At 34.0% G+C, this 17,512-nt stretch overlaps 1 protein-coding gene across 9 annotated transcripts; it reads left to right on the top strand.

The window, feature by feature from the left end:
* Positions 1-10,959: 10,959 nt before the first annotated feature.
* On the top strand, positions 10,960-15,828 carry LOC107646660 (uncharacterized). 9 transcript variants are annotated; one of them, XM_088491344.1, is made up of 11 exons: positions 10,988-11,326; positions 11,765-12,033; positions 12,243-12,344; positions 12,493-12,649; positions 12,751-12,930; positions 13,353-13,487; positions 13,717-13,799; positions 14,036-14,129; positions 14,222-14,319; positions 14,437-14,562; positions 15,245-15,828. In XM_088491344.1, the coding sequence occupies exons 2-9, from the start codon at positions 11,768-11,770 to the stop codon at positions 14,294-14,296; spliced, it is 1,092 nt and encodes a 363-aa protein (XP_088347470.1). In that variant the 5' UTR covers positions 10,988-11,326; positions 11,765-11,767; the 3' UTR covers positions 14,297-14,319; positions 14,437-14,562; positions 15,245-15,828. The 9 variants fall into 9 exon arrangements, with proteins under 9 accessions (XP_088347473.1, XP_088347468.1, XP_088347475.1 ...); XM_088491351.1 differs by having other exon boundaries at positions 14,222-14,346; positions 15,248-15,828; XM_088491350.1 differs by having other exon boundaries at positions 14,222-14,346.
* The last annotated feature ends 1,684 nt before the right edge of the window (positions 15,829-17,512 follow it).

Genomic DNA, 17,512 nt, shown 5'->3' with positions numbered 1-17,512 from the left:
ATCATCATGTAAGTTCTTCAAGATAATGTTATTTTAAAATGAAGGATGTGAAAATATATAAAAATACATGAGAAGCAAGTTGACCACTAGGGCTAAGAGCATCGACATCATCTTCCGAAGAGAACAGACTCACTGATTTATCACTAGACGAGGTGTTCTCGTTTTTCCCTTCATTCTGCTGAGAGATTACCGGTCCATCAAGATTGTCATTGGATGTATTTGATGTGTCATCCCTATCATCACTATTTGAAGATGTTGACACTTCAATTGGTTCAAGACTTCTTTTTACCCGACAGCTTGAGTAATTAAAATTGAATTTCTTTTTTTCTACAAGCCTACCAGAAGACTTTCTCAAAGGAGGATTGGCAGCAAGTTGGGTAGTTATTTTCTTTGTAACAAAATAATAATAAAATAATTAAAACAGGTGCCATTGTGATATTCTTAGAAGGCATTATGCATGAAGAAAATAACACATAGAGGAGCATAATTTTTGAAATCACAATGAGCAAATGATTTAGTTGTAATTACCTTTTTTATGATTGGTGCTCTTCTCACTTGTTGCATTACAAGAACAGTGGTCATCCTTTGACAACAGGTACTGAAAGCAACTTTAATGGAAGAGTAATAGGTTTTCCACCAAGAAAAGAATGAATATGTGGTCAACAGACAAGGTTTAAAAGGAAATAGGTGAAATTTATTTCTCCGCGAAGCATTATCTTTCTGAATGTGCAACAGATCTTCTAGTGAGGTAGCTTTGACATGCAAAGATTGTGGCTCTTGAAGATGGTAAGGAGATGGAATGGCCTGAGCTAACCCAAATTATCTAGAAATGGCGTTTGGCATATAGACCGCTGTTCTTAGGTCATCTTCACCCGGAAATCCAGCAAAAAATAATTGGGGAGTCAAGAACTGTGACCAAATAGTGATGCTTTCCTTTTGTGTAACCCTAGATGGGGTAAGAGATCGTGTCAACCATTCCGGACCAGTTTGACAATTAGCAAAGGGAGTCAGATTGATGTTGTGGTCTTTCTCTGGCAAGTGATAGAAAACACGGAAGAAGTGTTTCATCTTATCATGTGAGGCCATTAACTTGTCAGGAAAGACTAAGTTGAGCAGATGGTATCCACCAATCACAGAATCTGTAGGACCTTTTTGGGTCAAACGTGGTTGTAGCTCAGATTCAAAAATAGCGGACAGCCACAATTGAAAAAATCAAACGGGACCGTCAACATTAGTGATTCTTTTCTTCTCCCTCATAAGGGCTGTGATCTAATCTAGAGAGAGATATAGTCGAGTCAGGAATAATTTGGCTAAACATAGCCTCTTATCTTCAGCTAACATAATGGCCAATGGGAGATAAGTGACTTCAACTTGAATACTCCGGGAATAGAAAACAACGCCGCTCAACCAATAGAGAAGGAAGGCTATATGCTCATTATCAGAAACAAGTTCTCCATCTTGACCTTTGTTATTAAGAATGAAGCTCTGGTAGGCGGTGGAAGAGATATCAATGGTATACTTAATTCTTGTGGTTGACCGGGTAGTAGTTAAAATTTTCTCTCCCAAGGGAGGTAGGCCAGTTATTGCAGCTACATCTAGAAGAGTAGGAGTAATCATACCGCATGGGGTGTGAAAAGTATGAGAAGTCTCATCCCAGAAATACAATGCACACCCCCCATTAGTCCTGAATTAACAATGTAAGAGTTTTTACTAAGCTGAATTAGGTCATATATCCCAATCTCTTTTCACAAGGTCATCTTCTCAGTTTCAACCCTACCTAACTAAGCATGGTAACCTTCAATGTTAGTCTTTGGGAGATTTCTGAATAGCCTGTTATTAGAGTCAAAGTATCCAATAGGAATAGAGTCTTGAAAAGCAACAGATTTTCTTTGAAGGTGACCAGAAAAAATATTTTTTATCTTGTTCGCTACTTTGAGAGAGACAATAGGGCCAACGAAAGCTGAATCTACACCGTCAATGATTAAAGGGAGTAGCACCTGAGATTCCCATATCTTTGATTTTGAGGCCTCTGCTTCAGGAGTAAAATCTTTGCCATTTTTTACAACAGGCTTATCACAAATGGCCACTTTAGATGAAAAAGGAGGACTTGTTGACAGATGGTGGCTTGAGGTTGCCATAACAATGCAGATTGAAAAAAATTTAAGTATTGGGTGTGACCAACAAGCAAGCTGTAAAGGTAGAAAAAAAATGAAATTGAACTTATTTGGGTTTAATTTGGTTTAAGCAGTAAGCAAGGACTTAACATAAAATAGGACTTAATACTGCTTGCCAACATTTATGAATAAAAAAAAATCCATAAATGAAACATAAAAAAATTCATTATCTACTAGATTGATCATTGTTAAAAGTAAGAAGAATGTGTATATAATCTAAGCAAATCCCTTTGTTTTTTATTGTATTTGTGTAGGGTTGCTTCAGAGCATTTTCAGGGATCCTATAATTGTATTCTTCGTTAAAAAATTCAATGAAAAAAATGATGCAAAAGCTAAATTATTCCTAATTAATATGGCCACAAGATAACAATTGTTCCTACTTACATTTAAAAAAATCTAGTTAAATTAAAATAGATCATATTAGTGAAAGGACCACTTATTATTAGAAAGAAGCTGGTAAATATATACACAAAGAAGTCTGGTAAAGCATCTCCTTCAACAAGACCTCGAAAATTAGAAGACAGTTGAATCAGTGGAAAGCAAATTTAAGAAATTTAAGACCTTGATCTTCAACACATCGTGAACAGGTTCTGGGGCAGCACACAATTTTCAATTAGGGAACATCAAGTTATATTTATAGATATAATAATATATTACCAAAATAAACAAATAAATAAAAGAAATAAAAAATAAAAAGGGATAAAATTTCGACATGTTTGTGCCAAGAAAATGAACTATCCCTTCTATCCTATTTTTGGGAGCAAAATGGACAGAAATATATATATATATATATATATGTGTGTGTGTGTGTGTGTGTTTTTTTCCTACCTCTTCTTTCATACTTGAAAATAGAAAAAAGACAGGAACATAGCAGAATTGAAGAATAGGGTTCAACAGTCAAATCATAATTTGAGTTAAAGAATGTAAAAGAAAAAAGGAGAATGCTCTTCAGAGTAAGATTCTAGTACTCATAGTCATGAATAATACAAGGGATATTTTGCATGCCATTTTTGGGATTAGGGTTCCTCTGAATCAACAATGGAAAAGAGTAAGATAAGGATGGAGCTAGCAGTGAAATCTTACTTGGAATATTAGAAGAGTTAGGTATAGTCAAATATTTGTGAATAGAAAGCCCATTGTAGTAGATGAAATTTGGGAGAATGGGAGGCACAAAGTTGAAGAAGAAGCCTTTTGGCGTTCAAACACTAACGTATTCTCTCTCTCACAAGTATTACAAAAAAATAAGAGTACTGAGCTATTTTATTTTTTGTTTAGCCAAAATAAAAATAAATAAAATAACAAAGAAAAGAGAAAGAGTACGAGTACTCTTGTGTGCTTTCTAAGTAACGTTTCAAAATATCGTTCTTATCAACACGTATTGTTATTATTTATATATGTACATTTAAATATATATATATATATATAATAAAACAATATAAAAGAATATATAATAATATGTAAAAAAGAGACATATATATAAATAAATAAATATACATTTGTATATACTCCTTTTATTATTATAAAAAGCAAAATTCTTTTCACTTTCAATCACTGTATGATTTTAAGGGAAAAATTTTGGGGGCATTATGTTAGACAAAATATAATTTTTATAAGAAAATTATAAAAAAAAATAGTTAGTTACATGGTGATGTCTCCATATATAATATTTATATCTATTTTAAATTAAATTAGATCATTTAACAGTCGGTTATTTATTTGATTTTTGAAATTCACAAGAGGTGCGAGAACGGTTACAGGCCAATCTAAATTTCCCGCAACAGGTGTACAAATGGTAACTGTTAGCTGACATTAGGTTAGTCTATAAATAAAGCTTTAGGAACACATTGTAAGCAGTTCAGTTCTTCTTGGAAAACATTTAGAAACCCAAAACGCTCTCAGCCCTTGGCATCAAAGAGTAAAATTGGGAATCTTAAGTAATTCCTCTGAACTCAAACACTTGTACTTTGCTTTTTCCCAGTTTTTATTAATAAAATTCTTCTACTTTTACGTCTTCTTCTCTTTTACGTTCATGTTTCTTCCTTCATCTTCTTTTCAATTTCCAGTTTGTTTCAATTTCTGCAATTTACTTTGCCACTAGCACCTTGCATTTATATGTTTATTTGTTACTTTTATTCCTTTTAATTTTATTTGATGTTACAATTGCGACATTGAAATACCCACGTTTTCTTTTAAACATAAACAAAATTTGAGTAAAACACCAGGATACATCCTACGTGAAATGCTGCTCATTCGGTGAGACCATTAAACCCCTACACAATCAGCAAAATGATGTCATTTTGCTTAGAAGTCATTTTGCATTTTGATGTGAAATCCCATTCTCTCTTTTTTCTAAACCCTAACACTAGCAGCAACCATGAGCAATCCAGAACAATCTTCAACCTCTCATACACATTGTGGCTAGAGGAAGACTATGGTGGGTTCGAGTAGTAATGCAAGTGAGGGGAAGAAAGCCAAGTTCCAGCACCCTAAATGAAGCGTGAAACTTATGCAATCATACAAGAATCTGGGACATCGAAGAACCTAGACAGGATCTTCCTTGGTTGTTCCTATTATAATGTAAGTGTGCTTCCATCTTCGATTGATATATTCAACTTCTTGTGTGCTTTAACAAGTTGTATTCACAATAATGATAGTTGCAGACGGAGACCTCACTGCAACTATTTCGTTTAGCTGGATGAACTGATTTTTAAATATTTTGGGCATGAAGATGACAATGATATTAAAGGAAGAATGATGATGTTGGAGAATAGATTGGAGCATATAAGATTGAGCTTGGAATTGAAGGAAAATCAAAGAAATGGCAAAATCAGTCCAGTGTATTGGTTATATTGGCAATTTTAATTGCATTAACAGCAGTTGTGTATGTAGTATTCTAGAATATATTGTGTTGCAATAAGTGATGTATGGACAATGTTAATACATGAATTAATATGTTCTGTAATTGCAGGTTTTATATAATGGAATGTGAATTTTTTTTGCAAGAATCCTAATTGTGAAACCATGATAATTCTAGACAATAATATATAATCAAAAAGCATAATATTTATATTCATACTGTTAAGCACAAAGGCCTGCTTTAGTTTGCTGATGTATCAGTCAGAAACAACATCATATGTCTGAATTCACAAAACAACAAAACATCATTATCCAATAGCCTATCATATTCCATAACATTAGACAAAAGTCTATTACATATTCTAACTTACTTAACAACCAAAAAAGAATACATCAAAATATTCATAAACTCCATAACTATGGAAATGAGTATGTCATTTATGAAGTCTTGGTGCCATAAAACTATATATTTACTTGAATCCAGGGGGTGCATTTAGGCTTGGTGTGGGAACAAACTTGAACGGAGTTGTGGCAATCCCTGAACTAGTTGCTCCATCAGTTGTTTGTTGCTGCTGACTTGGTGGTGTTGTGGTTGGGATTCTGGCTTGCTGCAAAGGGTGCTGAATTGTAGGGGTTGGTGGCCTAGTTATTGTTTGCTTGGGTCTGAAATTTGCTCCCTGATTGAATGTAGTTAGGTTAGTAGACACTGAAGGTCCAATGTTGACACCCACTCCCTAAAGCAAATTAAAACAATAAAATTCAAGGTCTATGCTAATGGGCTAAAATATTTTGAAATGTATAAAAGAATCTGACAAATAAAATTATCTCTGTAAGTGGTGGGACAGACTATGAGAATTGGATCTCAACTCTTGCCTCTTCTTGGACTGAAATAGGGGTTGATCTCTTTAGAATTTTTTTTTTGTTTTTTTGCTTTAGCCTGTTAAGTACACAAGAGAAGTAAGTTGTTAATCCATATCAATGTAACTAGAAAGAATCACTAACTACAAAATGTAAGACAGTGGGATACCACTGGGTCCAGTGGTATGGAAACAACATTCTGTGTATTATTTGGTTGAACTCCTTCTGCATCCTGTGCAAATAGAAAATATCTCAGCTTCTTTCATGCATATAACAATAACTAGAATATAACATAACAAATAATATCCTTTAACCTATTCTGGAGGTTAATCTGTAGGTGCTTGTGATGATTTCTTTTTATTTTATTATTGCTTTGCCTTTCTCTTTGGTTGCCAATTTGGATTTACAAGTGCTCCTTTGCAAGTCTTGTGGTAGTGTCCCTTCTATCCACATTTACTGCATGTAATTTGAAAGGACTTTTTTACCTTATAATCTTGTGGTAGCATTTAAGATTCAGCCACCACATCGACAGTCCTTTTTTTGGTTGGTCTTCTAGGGGTCTCTTAATTATTGGTGCTTCTGGATGCAGCTTTTCTTCCAAAACTCTTCAGAGTTTACTGGCTTAATTGAATCCCCATAAGTAGTCCTTATGGCATCCATTGTAAGCCACTTGTGTGTAAAATCCTCTGGCTTCAGATTTTGTTTCCTTAGTCTTGATATAGCAGCTACTATATGTTTGCATGGCAACCCTGTCACAAAAAATATTATCAACAATTGCATCATCTACAGTACAACATTATAAGATAGAATTAGCAATAAAGTGTAGGATTAAACCTGTTAATTTTTAAAATTGGTTTGGCCCTGTACTCCACGATCTTGGCATTCCAAACTTCGCAGATGTTGTTGGTTATATTATCTACATTAGGACCATGACTAAAGTAAGCCTTGCTCCATATACCAGGATCAAATTTGCTTAGATACTCCCAAGCATCCTTATTCACCTTCTTCACAAGTTTCATTGAATCCTTGAATTCTCTCATTGTTGTGCTCTTGGTAGCCTTCCAAACTAATCCCTTTATTTGCTTGTCTTTGAAGTGCTTGACGAAGTTTTTTCATATGTGTAGGACACAGTTCCTATGATGAGCTTCTAGCATTACTTCATACAAAGTTTTAGCCAAACTCTGAAAAAATAGGTAAACCAAATTTCAAGTTACCATTTGAAAAAAATAATTCAGCTGCAACTGAATATCGAATAAAATCAAAACAAAATTAAAATAAAATTATAAATGACATATAAAAAAGGCAAAAACCGAATGCAAGTTACCTTTTGTTGATCCAACATGAAGTTCCACTCATTGTTAGCCACTGGACCAAGATCATCTTGTAAGATTGAAAGAAACAATTTTCACAAATCAGTGTTCTCAGCTTCAACTACAGCAAATGCTATTACAAAAAAATAATTATTGGCATTCTGTCCTATAGCCAACAAAAGATTACCACTAAAGTACCCCTTTAAGAAGCATCCATCCAATCTAATTAGAGGGTGACAGCAAACCTTGAGGCCCTTTTTGCAAGCATCCAAGGATATGTACAACCTATTAAAAAGTGGTCGACCTTCTAGTTGAGGAGTTACATCAATCATTCCAGTAGACCCTGGATTGCTTTTGTGAATTTTATGCAGGTAGTCATAAAGTTTTTCATATTGTTCTTGCTAATTTCCAATTGTTTTCTCTCTAGCAGCCTTCATACCTCTAGTAATCATCTTGTAGTGTATATGGATATTATAGTCCTGCTTCATGTGGTCCAGGGTCTTCTTTGGAGTTATTAGTGGTTGAGTTAGCAGCCTCTTCACCAATTTGTTTGTTACCCAAGTTCTGTCAGCCATATTACTGTTCAAATTTCGTCACAGTTGTGCTCTCTAATAAATGTGTTGATTTGAAAACACAGACTCTGACTATTATAGGAGTAGAATACAAGCCATGGACACAGCACACTTTGCTTTAATCCTCTTTGGCTCATTCTTTAAATACATCAATTCTTTACCCTCAAAGATAAAGTAGTCTTTCAGTACTTGCTTAAACATTGTCATAGTAGTAAATTGTTGTTCTGTCTGAAACTCAATCTCACCATATTCAGTCTCCTCATTGAAGTCAGGATATCTTGGGTGATGCTCATCATCTAAAATGGAAATTGGAGAGTTAAATGCTTCAGATTCATATTAATAGGGCTTGTCCAGGTCTGAGTCCACTTCTTCACCCACTGGATCTGAATTGGGCTATCCCTTGCCTCTGTTGTTGGATCCACCTCACCTGACCCATTACCTCCTTGTCCACTAAGTCCATTGTTTGGTCCACTGCCTCCTTCTTATTGAGACAGAATGTGTTTCTAGCTCTTCCAACATACCTTTTTGACTTCTTTTTTTTAGTTCTAGGAGACATGTCTTTATCATCACTCCACCAGATGACACATTCATCTTCTTCTTAGGTATTTTTTGTCTAACACAAGTCTTCATCTTAGTACACTTTTGTTCAGAATCCATTGCTTCCTTCTTTCTCACACTCTTTTTCTTTACATTAACTTCTTTACCACTACTATTGCTATCAGATTCGAATCCAGGTGGGGGGTTTGTAAGGCTCATCTTCAGTGGTCTCATATCTATTATCATCATCATCAGAAGAAGAATCAACTTTAACAATATCTGAAAGAACTTTTGATTGACTAACATTGTGCTCAAAACAGATAACCAGCAAATCTGACTCCACATTCTCCATCTTTTTATTGCACATCTCATTAATCTCCTTATCTCCCTTAAGAACATGTAACCCAGACTCTAAATTAGGGGCACTACCATCATACTAATACATCTCTTTGTAGCTTGTATATCCTAGACCCTTGAAAATTTTTTCCAAATCCTTGAAATTAACATAATTTATGTCTAATAGAGATAATGTCTTAAACTTCCATCATAGTAGTATAATACACCATCTTCGTCCCTTTTGAACTAACTCCCATAGTAAAAAATAGAGACAACTTCTCATGACATTTATTACAACAATAATGTGCAATAAATAAAACTTAGTTAACTAATTTAATCAGCTTTCAATCATTAACAAAATAATTTTTAGACTACCAATGGATGATCACTAAACGACAGTTTCATTAAAAAAACCACATTTAACATAAAAATTTTTAACAACACCAACTAAGAAAGCTGCCAAAGTACGCAGATAACGACATTAACCTTAGCAGCGCCATCAGTTGCTCCGTCTGCAACACCGCTACCACCTCCTCACTAGAAGTCTCCGTCAGCTTGCTTTGGAGGAAACGTTTCACTTTCTTAGAGTTACTTCATAATTTTATGTTCCAAATGAGGGTAATGTATAGTTTCTGAAATGTGGACAAGGGAGAGAGTGGAATTTTACATCAAAACACAAAATGGCTTCTAAAGAAAATGACATTGTTTTGCTGACTGTGTAGGGATTTAATGGTCCCAACGAATAGGCAGCATTCTACGTAGGATGTGTTTAGGCCATGTCATATCCTAAACATTACACTTTAACTTTTTTCAACGACTCTGAACAGAAACACCTAAAGAAAGGTTTATTTGTCTGACGAAATAGATGAATAGAGACCGATTTGATATTTTTAAAAAATTAAGGGACGGATAGTCTAATTTTAAAATGGATAGGAACCGAAAATGGTATGTACTCGAAATTGGACGAGTGTTTGATATTATTTAGGTTTAATTACTCTGTTGGTCCCTATAGTTTCGTGAAATTTTCAATTAGGTCTCTATACTTTTTTTCTTTTTAATTGAGTCCCTGCACTAATTTTTTTTTCAATTAAGTCATTTTTAGTAGTAATTGGCTTAATTTTATAGGGACCCAACTAAAAAAAAAAGAATTGGTATAGAGACCTAAATAAAAAGAAAAAAAAAAGTGTAGGGACCCAATTAAAAGAAATGAAAAAATTATTCTAAAGGACCGTTAAAAAGATTTAATTATTAAAAAGGACCTTTAATACCAAAATTAGTAAGAAGGACCAAATCTTTTTATAATATTTAAAAAGAAGAATCAAATCTTTTTATAAGGAGATAAATATATCCTTAATTATTTTTTATAATCTTTAAAATATGCTGTTTGATTCTCAACGCTATATAAATATGTATGAATATTCACTTGAGATTAATTAGTTAATTAATTTAAAAAAAAATTATTCTAAAAGATCGTGAGGAAGATTTAATTATTAAAATATTAATTCTTAACTATTTATTTATTTATTTTTTATAATTTGTATATTAACAATTTTTATTTTTTTTTAAATTTTAGTAATTTTTATTATTTATTTATTTCTTACTTTTATGATCTTTTATCTTTTTTTCTCATTTGCTAAAGATCACAAAAACAAAAAAAAAATAAAAAAAATAAATAATTAATAAAAAAAATCAAATAATAAATGTTTACCATTCAATTATTAGCAAGAATATGAATGAATATTCAAATATCTTAATATTTTTTTATTAATTTTGTCCAAAATTGTTTCATGTATACGCTATTGTTGTGCATGTTTAATATGTGCAAGATTCACCTGAAATAAAAATTGGAGCAGCTTGACATGTTTTGGGTACTACCCTATTGACAAAATTGCTGAAGAAGGATTGACCCAATAAGAGTATCCTACTACTTGTTCAGAGTTTCAAAAGCCTCTTTACTATCCACGCTACACCAAAGGGGACTATGAAATCATGGAGGAGTGGAAGGTGGATTTGCTTCTTCAACAATATGGGCTAAGCTTCAAAGGCACCCTTCATGACAAGAAGGCTTTTTATAAAAAGATTTATCTCCTTGTTATAAAAAGATTTGGTTCGTCTTCTTAAATATTATAAAAAGATTTGGTCTTTTTTATTAATTTTGGTATTAAAGATCTTTTTTAATAATTAAATATTCCTAACGATTCTTTATAATAATTTTTTCAAAAAAAATTTTGGTGCAATGGCTCAATTAAAAAAAAAAAGTATAGAAACTTAATTAAAAATTTTGCGAATAGAGACCAGTAATTAAACCTATTATTTAAAAAGAAAAACAAAAAACAAAAAACTTCTAATTGAACGGCGCCCCCTCCCATCCGGCCATGCCCGGCCTCGCTGACTCTCTCCCTCTCACAGAACACACCACACACAACGGCTATCAGCCTCAGGGTCTCTCACCTCTGTGCCTCCCTCAGCGCCACGGCACGGTCACCAACTCGTCTACGGGCCTCTCGCCGGCTCATCTGCCTCGTCTGTGCGCCGCCAGCCTCTGCTCGCCTGCGCTTCCTCCGCGCCCCTCGCCTCCGTCCGTATCGTCCCGGCCGTCTTGGCTCCGCCGTGGATTGCCTTCTCTGCCTCCACCTTCTCTGCCGTGAGCCCGTGACTTTGGTTCTGCTTCTGCAGTGTAGAGGCGAGCTTTCTATTTTTTTATTTTTTAGTTATTCTATATTAATTTTTAATACTTGATTGTTGCTGTTTTAATGTAGGTTTAGAATAGTTAGATTGATGCTAATTGTATTTGTATAGAATGGCACTTGAAAGCAATTTTTGAGTTACTGAGCATTGGTTTATCCCATGGGATTGGCTCAATTTTGTTGTGGTTGGCTCTCTTTTGATGCTAGTGTTGTGACTAAGGGATCATTGAACTATTTATTTTGTTGCACTTAGCTAATAGGTTATGTGATAGTGTGATTAGATAATAGGTTCAGTGAATCTGACAACTATGCACCCAACACAAGAATATGAATGTGCAGATATGACCTATGAGTATGCATACTGGAGAAAGAGAAAAGAAAATTTGTGAGGAAAAACATTAAAGTGGAATAACAACATCGTTGTTGAAAAACAGAAAATGGCTGCATCAGTGTCTCTGCTTCGAAAACTGAAGAGCCTCCCTCTGTGTGCATGGTTTGGGAGCAGGAGAAGGAACTTGCGTTCTGATGCGGCGTTGGAAGCCATAGCCAAAGCTTCAGAAGACAAAGTTCCCAACTTGGTTGTCTACAACTACCCTACCTTCTCTGGAGCATTCTCCGCCCTCTTTGCTCACCTCTTCCACATTCGCCACAACCTCCCTGCCCTCATTTTGCCCTTCTCTTCGGTTCCATTTCTCTCTCTCAGGTTCTCTGTCTTCTTCTGTTCTCTAAATTTCCTTTCTTTTGTTGATGGAGGTGCTCTGTTTCCTTTTCTGGTGGAGCTTTTTGAGGTCTTAGGGAAGTTCTAACAATTAAGTGCTTACCTGATTTCGTGTTTGAAACTTCTGGAATGTTGCAAAGTTATTGTTTTGAATGTTGGTTCCCTCATAACTTGCATTGGATATTGTATGATAGGGTTGAAGATTTGTGCATTGAAGGCCTTGAGACCTGCTACCTGCTTGATTTTATTCCACCAAAAGAATTTATTTTCAAACTTACCAAGCAATCAACATGCAAGTAGGTTAACATTGAAGTTCTTTTATTTTATTACCAATTGGTTGGTTTTTTAACCCATCCTATTTTCTGTTTCCATGCTAGTGCTAATGTGCTATGCATCGTTTCATTTTTCATGTGCATATTAATTTACTCAGCTTTGTCTATCTAGGATTATTGGGTTTGATCACCGGAAATCGGTGCTTCGTAATATTCCCTCTGCCGACGATCTTGCTGAGAACATTATGATTCATGTTAACCATGAGAAGAGTAGCTCCAGTGCTGTTTATGAATACTTTTCAAGAAAAAGTGCGGACATGAATTCTGATGTAAGTAGGGATTTATATTATTTAACATACTTTATTTCTGAAACATTTAACATACCAGTGGTTGAGAACCTGAAATATACGGATGATTGAATTCCATTAAGGGTGTGGTTCCAAGTTTAGTGGACTCGAAAGACAGGGAGCGTGTGGAGATGATTCTTAGCTATATTGAGGATGGAGATCTTCGCCGATATACCTTGCCTAACATTAAGGCCTTTAACATTGGACTGAATGAATGGCGGGAAAAGCTTAACTGCATTTCCAATCCGAACATGTATAAGCAGGTATTGCTGATCATAGTTTAAGTTCCTGCTGTGTTTATTCTTATTTCTGCTAAATAAAAGTTTAGGAATTTACCTAGATTCATATGAAAAAGTGGATTAAAGACAAATGGATATGAATCCATAGCATTTCTTGCTTCTCAAGAGTCTAATTTATTTGAACTAAGTCAAAGAGTGTAAGTTCAAAATCTATTTCAATAGAAATTGTAGCAAAACAGCTTCAGGTGGTTATAAGGATACATTGCACTAATTTGGTGTGTGCTATGTTATCTTTGTTTATTTCTCTTACATAGTGATGCACTAGTACTTAAAACTCCAGGCCTTAGAACCATCTTTCTTTACAGTTCTGATGCAAATTGTTGTAAATATATCCACCTTTCTTGTGTTTGCTGAATATTGTGTCTTTTGAGATATGTACATTGCAGTTGCTGGAGTTAAGTGCTGAAGGTTTAATCGCTAAAGGAAATTCACATGTTTCATCTCGCCAGAATGCTGCAAGTAAACTGCTGCAAAAGGTGTTTAGGGTTCGGTTGGGAAGAGGATTTTATGGAGAGTGCCTGGTATACTTTAGTACATAATTCCTTCTTTTCCATTGTGGTTCATCTTTAATTTGTCGGTTCTCCTTCCTATGTTCTCGTAACTACTAGAGAGATTCAAAAGTGGCAGTATATTTTAATGCTATTTTAATCCTCACTGCAGTTTATTTTAATGCTTGCCATAAAAAAAAAAAATAGAAAAAAAAAAAATCTTGCTACCTGTGATTTTGTGATGAAATTCTTGTTGTTTTAGGGTGTTCGGGCAGATGGGAACTCAAACTTAAGTGATGAAATTGGAAGACTCCTTAGTTTGAAAAGTGCTGCTGCTGGTTTGAGGTGAGGAAATTTAATTAGAAGAAAGTTGTGTTGAGTTTATGTTTAATTTTTTTTTCTTATTATTATTATCTTGTTAGAAGAATGCTATTCCCTGAGGTCAGCCAACAGCAGGAATACTTTCAGATTTTAACAGATTCTCGTAGACATGAATGCTTGCCAGTGATTTTTAACTGTACCAAAGATTTATTGGATTGTTTAATCTGATCAATTTTATGTATAATGTATCACCAATATAGACCCATAGGAGCTGTGATATTCATGCAACGGAATAATCTCAAAATGTGCTTGCGTAGCATGGATAGGGTCACTGATACCTCTGAAGTTGCAAGGGTATGCCCTACTTTGTTCTACATTTCTTTTCTTGCAACATTGTGTAATGCTTTGATATGCATTAATGAATTTTCTACTCTTTGAACTTCAAGGCCTATGGTGGAGGTGGTTCCCCAAGTTCAAGTTCCTTCATAATAAGGATGGATGAGTACAACCAATGGATTTGAGTGAATTGATCCTGAGCATTCCGGTTTGAATATCTAACCTAGGATTTTACGTAAATATATAATAACAAAGCATCTACTTCTATTACCACACGAAGTTTCTCATCCGATTTGTTTGATTAAGTTGCTTGTTGCCTCTACAGGTTGAGATCAACAGTGACAGTATGATGGCTGGTTTACTTGATGTAATTTTGAGATCATCTGGCACGATTAATGAGATCCGTTTACAAGACAGACGATGCTTTGACAGGGACCTTTCGAAGATGATAGTAAGTGTACGGCTCTTAAAGGACAAAATCTTATCCTAATCAACCGACTTTATATAGAGAAAGACTATTTTTTTTTTTAGACCAAGAGGTTGATAGTGAAATATCGAATCAACTTATTGGCTTTATAATATATCTTAGTATGGAGGACGAGACAATTGAAAAAATTGATGGTTGAATCAAAATAATTCCTTTCAAGTTCTATTTATTTTGAGGCTGTGCAAAAAATCCAAATTATGGATTTTAAACCCAATTCAAACCAAACCATTTAAAGAAACCCAGTTTTAAAGAAAAAAAAAATCCAAACCAAATTGGAAATTGCATCATTTTATAGTTTTTTTTTGTGAATTTGGATCCTCTAAATTTTGAATTTTACTGTAGAGGATAAAGTATGATTTATCACCATTTATTTCATAGGTGGGATCAAGAGAAAACATGAAAGAGAAAACATTCAATAGTGAGAGATCTCACTTTTTCACTTTATTCTCTAAAGTGAAAATCTAAAATTTAGAGGATCTAAATTCTTGGTTTTTAAATCTAAACCATTTAACCAATCTAAATCTGGATCCAGATCCGAATTAGGATCCGAAATTGGAAAAACCCTAATCTGAAGTCAGTAAGTCACAGAACCTCTTTGACTCTTCCCTCTTGGTCTTCTCTGACTCTTCTCATCATCTAAACTCAGCAGCCGGCGCTTATTGTCTCCGCCGCAGCCGGCGCTTATTGTCTCCGCCGCAGCCGGCGCTTATTGTCTCCACCGCAGCTGGCACTGGAGCAGGTAGCTGGCACTGCAGTTTCGTATCTTCCGCCGCCACCACAAGCGCGTCGCGTCTCTGGTCGTAGCTTTCGCCTCTTTGGATCGTCGTCGCACCGCCACTCTGTTCCGCCGTCTTTTGTTCTGCCGTCCGCCTTTCCTCATCGTGACCAGCTCTGTTCTTCTCTGTTCTCTGGGTACCCTCGCCTTTCCTCAAGGTTCTTCTCTGTTCTCTGTTCCGCCGTCCTCTGTTCTTTGCATTTCCTTTATGGGTTCTACCGTTCTAAAGGTGCAGATGAGTTTGCATCTGATATTAGTTTATGAATCAAGAATCCTTATGAATGGTTCAATAATGCTTAATTGTTTAGCTTTGTGAAATTAGTCAGAAATGATAAACTGGTAACATATATAGTTCCTGAAACAAGTAACTCTGGAGATATTTATGTTGCAATAATGCTATGTTACTAAGTGTTCTAGATTGGTATTATTTTTTAAATGATCATCTAATTTATTTACTTTGCTGTAGTTATAGACTTATAGTATATGATCTTCTATACACATGATCTAATTTTATTGCATTTGAATGATGAGTCTGCTATTATTATTATTTGTAAATATAGTTCCTAATAATTTTGAAAAGTTATCAAAGTAAACCTTGCTGCTATCTCCAAGAACCTTATTTGTAAATATAGACCCTCCATTGATTCCCATGATCCTTGCTCCTTATGATCTTTGGATTTGGAGCGTTTATTTGACGCCAACTATTTAATGACTCTGATTCCTATAGCACAAGAAATTTCATGGTTTTACTTCTTTGTTAAGTGTGCTTGCCAATAATTGAATTACACGTTGTCTTTGCTTGTAAAATTTTATTGTATCAAATGATTGAATGAGAGTAAATTGTGGAATCTGAGGCCTGTTTGGTGTCTATTTTCATTTTAGTGTTGATTAATTTTTCTTTTAACTTTAGACAATTTCATTATGCGATTACCCAATTTACATAACAGAGCATTTTAATTGGGCAGAACTTTGTCACATAAATTGATTGCTACCCAATTTAGCTTGTTGGATAAGTTTGGATTAGTTTGTGTTAATTTTAATATGTTTGACATCAAATTTGGAGTTATATACCTTGCTTTATATGCAGAGCAAGATGACTCATAACTGTAATATTGAAGCAGCAGAGGACTTCAGTATTAATTTTACTTTTAAAAAAATATGATTTGAAAATTGGATTTCTAAAAACTGATTTTAAAACTGGTTTTTTGGTTAAAAAAAATCTGGTTTTGAGGTTAAAAAATCTGGTTTTGAGCTTTGAGGTTAAAAAATCTTATTTGAAAATTAGATTTCTAAAAACTGGTTTTAAAACTGGATTTTTGGCTAAAAAATCCTGGTTTTGAGGTTAAAAATCTGGTTTTAAAACTGGATTTACAAAAAAACCGGATTCAAAACTGGTTTGTATATAAAACCGGTTTTAAATATTAAAATTGGTTTTTATTTTTTCAAACCGGTTTAAAACAAGTTTCCTTTTTTAATCTGGTATCAATTTGGTTTTATAAACCACAAAACTGATTCTAAAATGGATCTAGTTTGGTTTTATGAACTCGGGCAGAATAATGTTATTGATGCTTTTGTTAAGTTTTTTGTTTCTATAATTTTTATGAAACTGGAATAACTGTGGATGGTTGATTTTAATGATTCTGGAATAATTTTGTTGATGGTGTTGTTAAGGCTAGTGACGAAAAGCAGGAGCAATTAGAGTTTAAGAAAGCTAGATTTTAGTGATTCTCGAATAATTTTGGTTTTTATTGTTCATATTTGTAGGGGTACAAAATTGATGCCAACATGCCAGATTTTATATTGAGGGAAATATGCTAGATGGGTCAAAAATTATAAATCTGATATGATATAATTTTATGTTAAAAAAAAGTTGTGTTTAGTTGAATTTGTAGAACTGTTTTATTCTAAAAGAATCTTAATGACATATAAGATATTTTAATTATCTATATGATTATATTTATATAAATGTTAAGTTAGTGTATTTAGAAAATTAATTGATATATCAATTATTTAATTAAATGTTTTAAAATGAACTTTCTATTTTTGTAATTAAAAGAATAAAAAAAGGTTACAAAAGTAAGTAGTATTTTGTAACAAAATATTATGATACAAAAATTTAAATTGTTATGAAAATCATTT

This window comes from Arachis ipaensis, chromosome B6, assembly GCF_059453495.1.
Source record: "Arachis ipaensis isolate K30076 ecotype BB chromosome B6, ASM5945349v1, whole genome shotgun sequence".
Classification (NCBI taxonomy): domain Eukaryota; kingdom Viridiplantae; phylum Streptophyta; class Magnoliopsida; order Fabales; family Fabaceae; genus Arachis; species Arachis ipaensis.
Note: the sequence above shows the minus strand (reverse complement) of the source record. Positions and strands in the feature narration are given on the sequence as shown.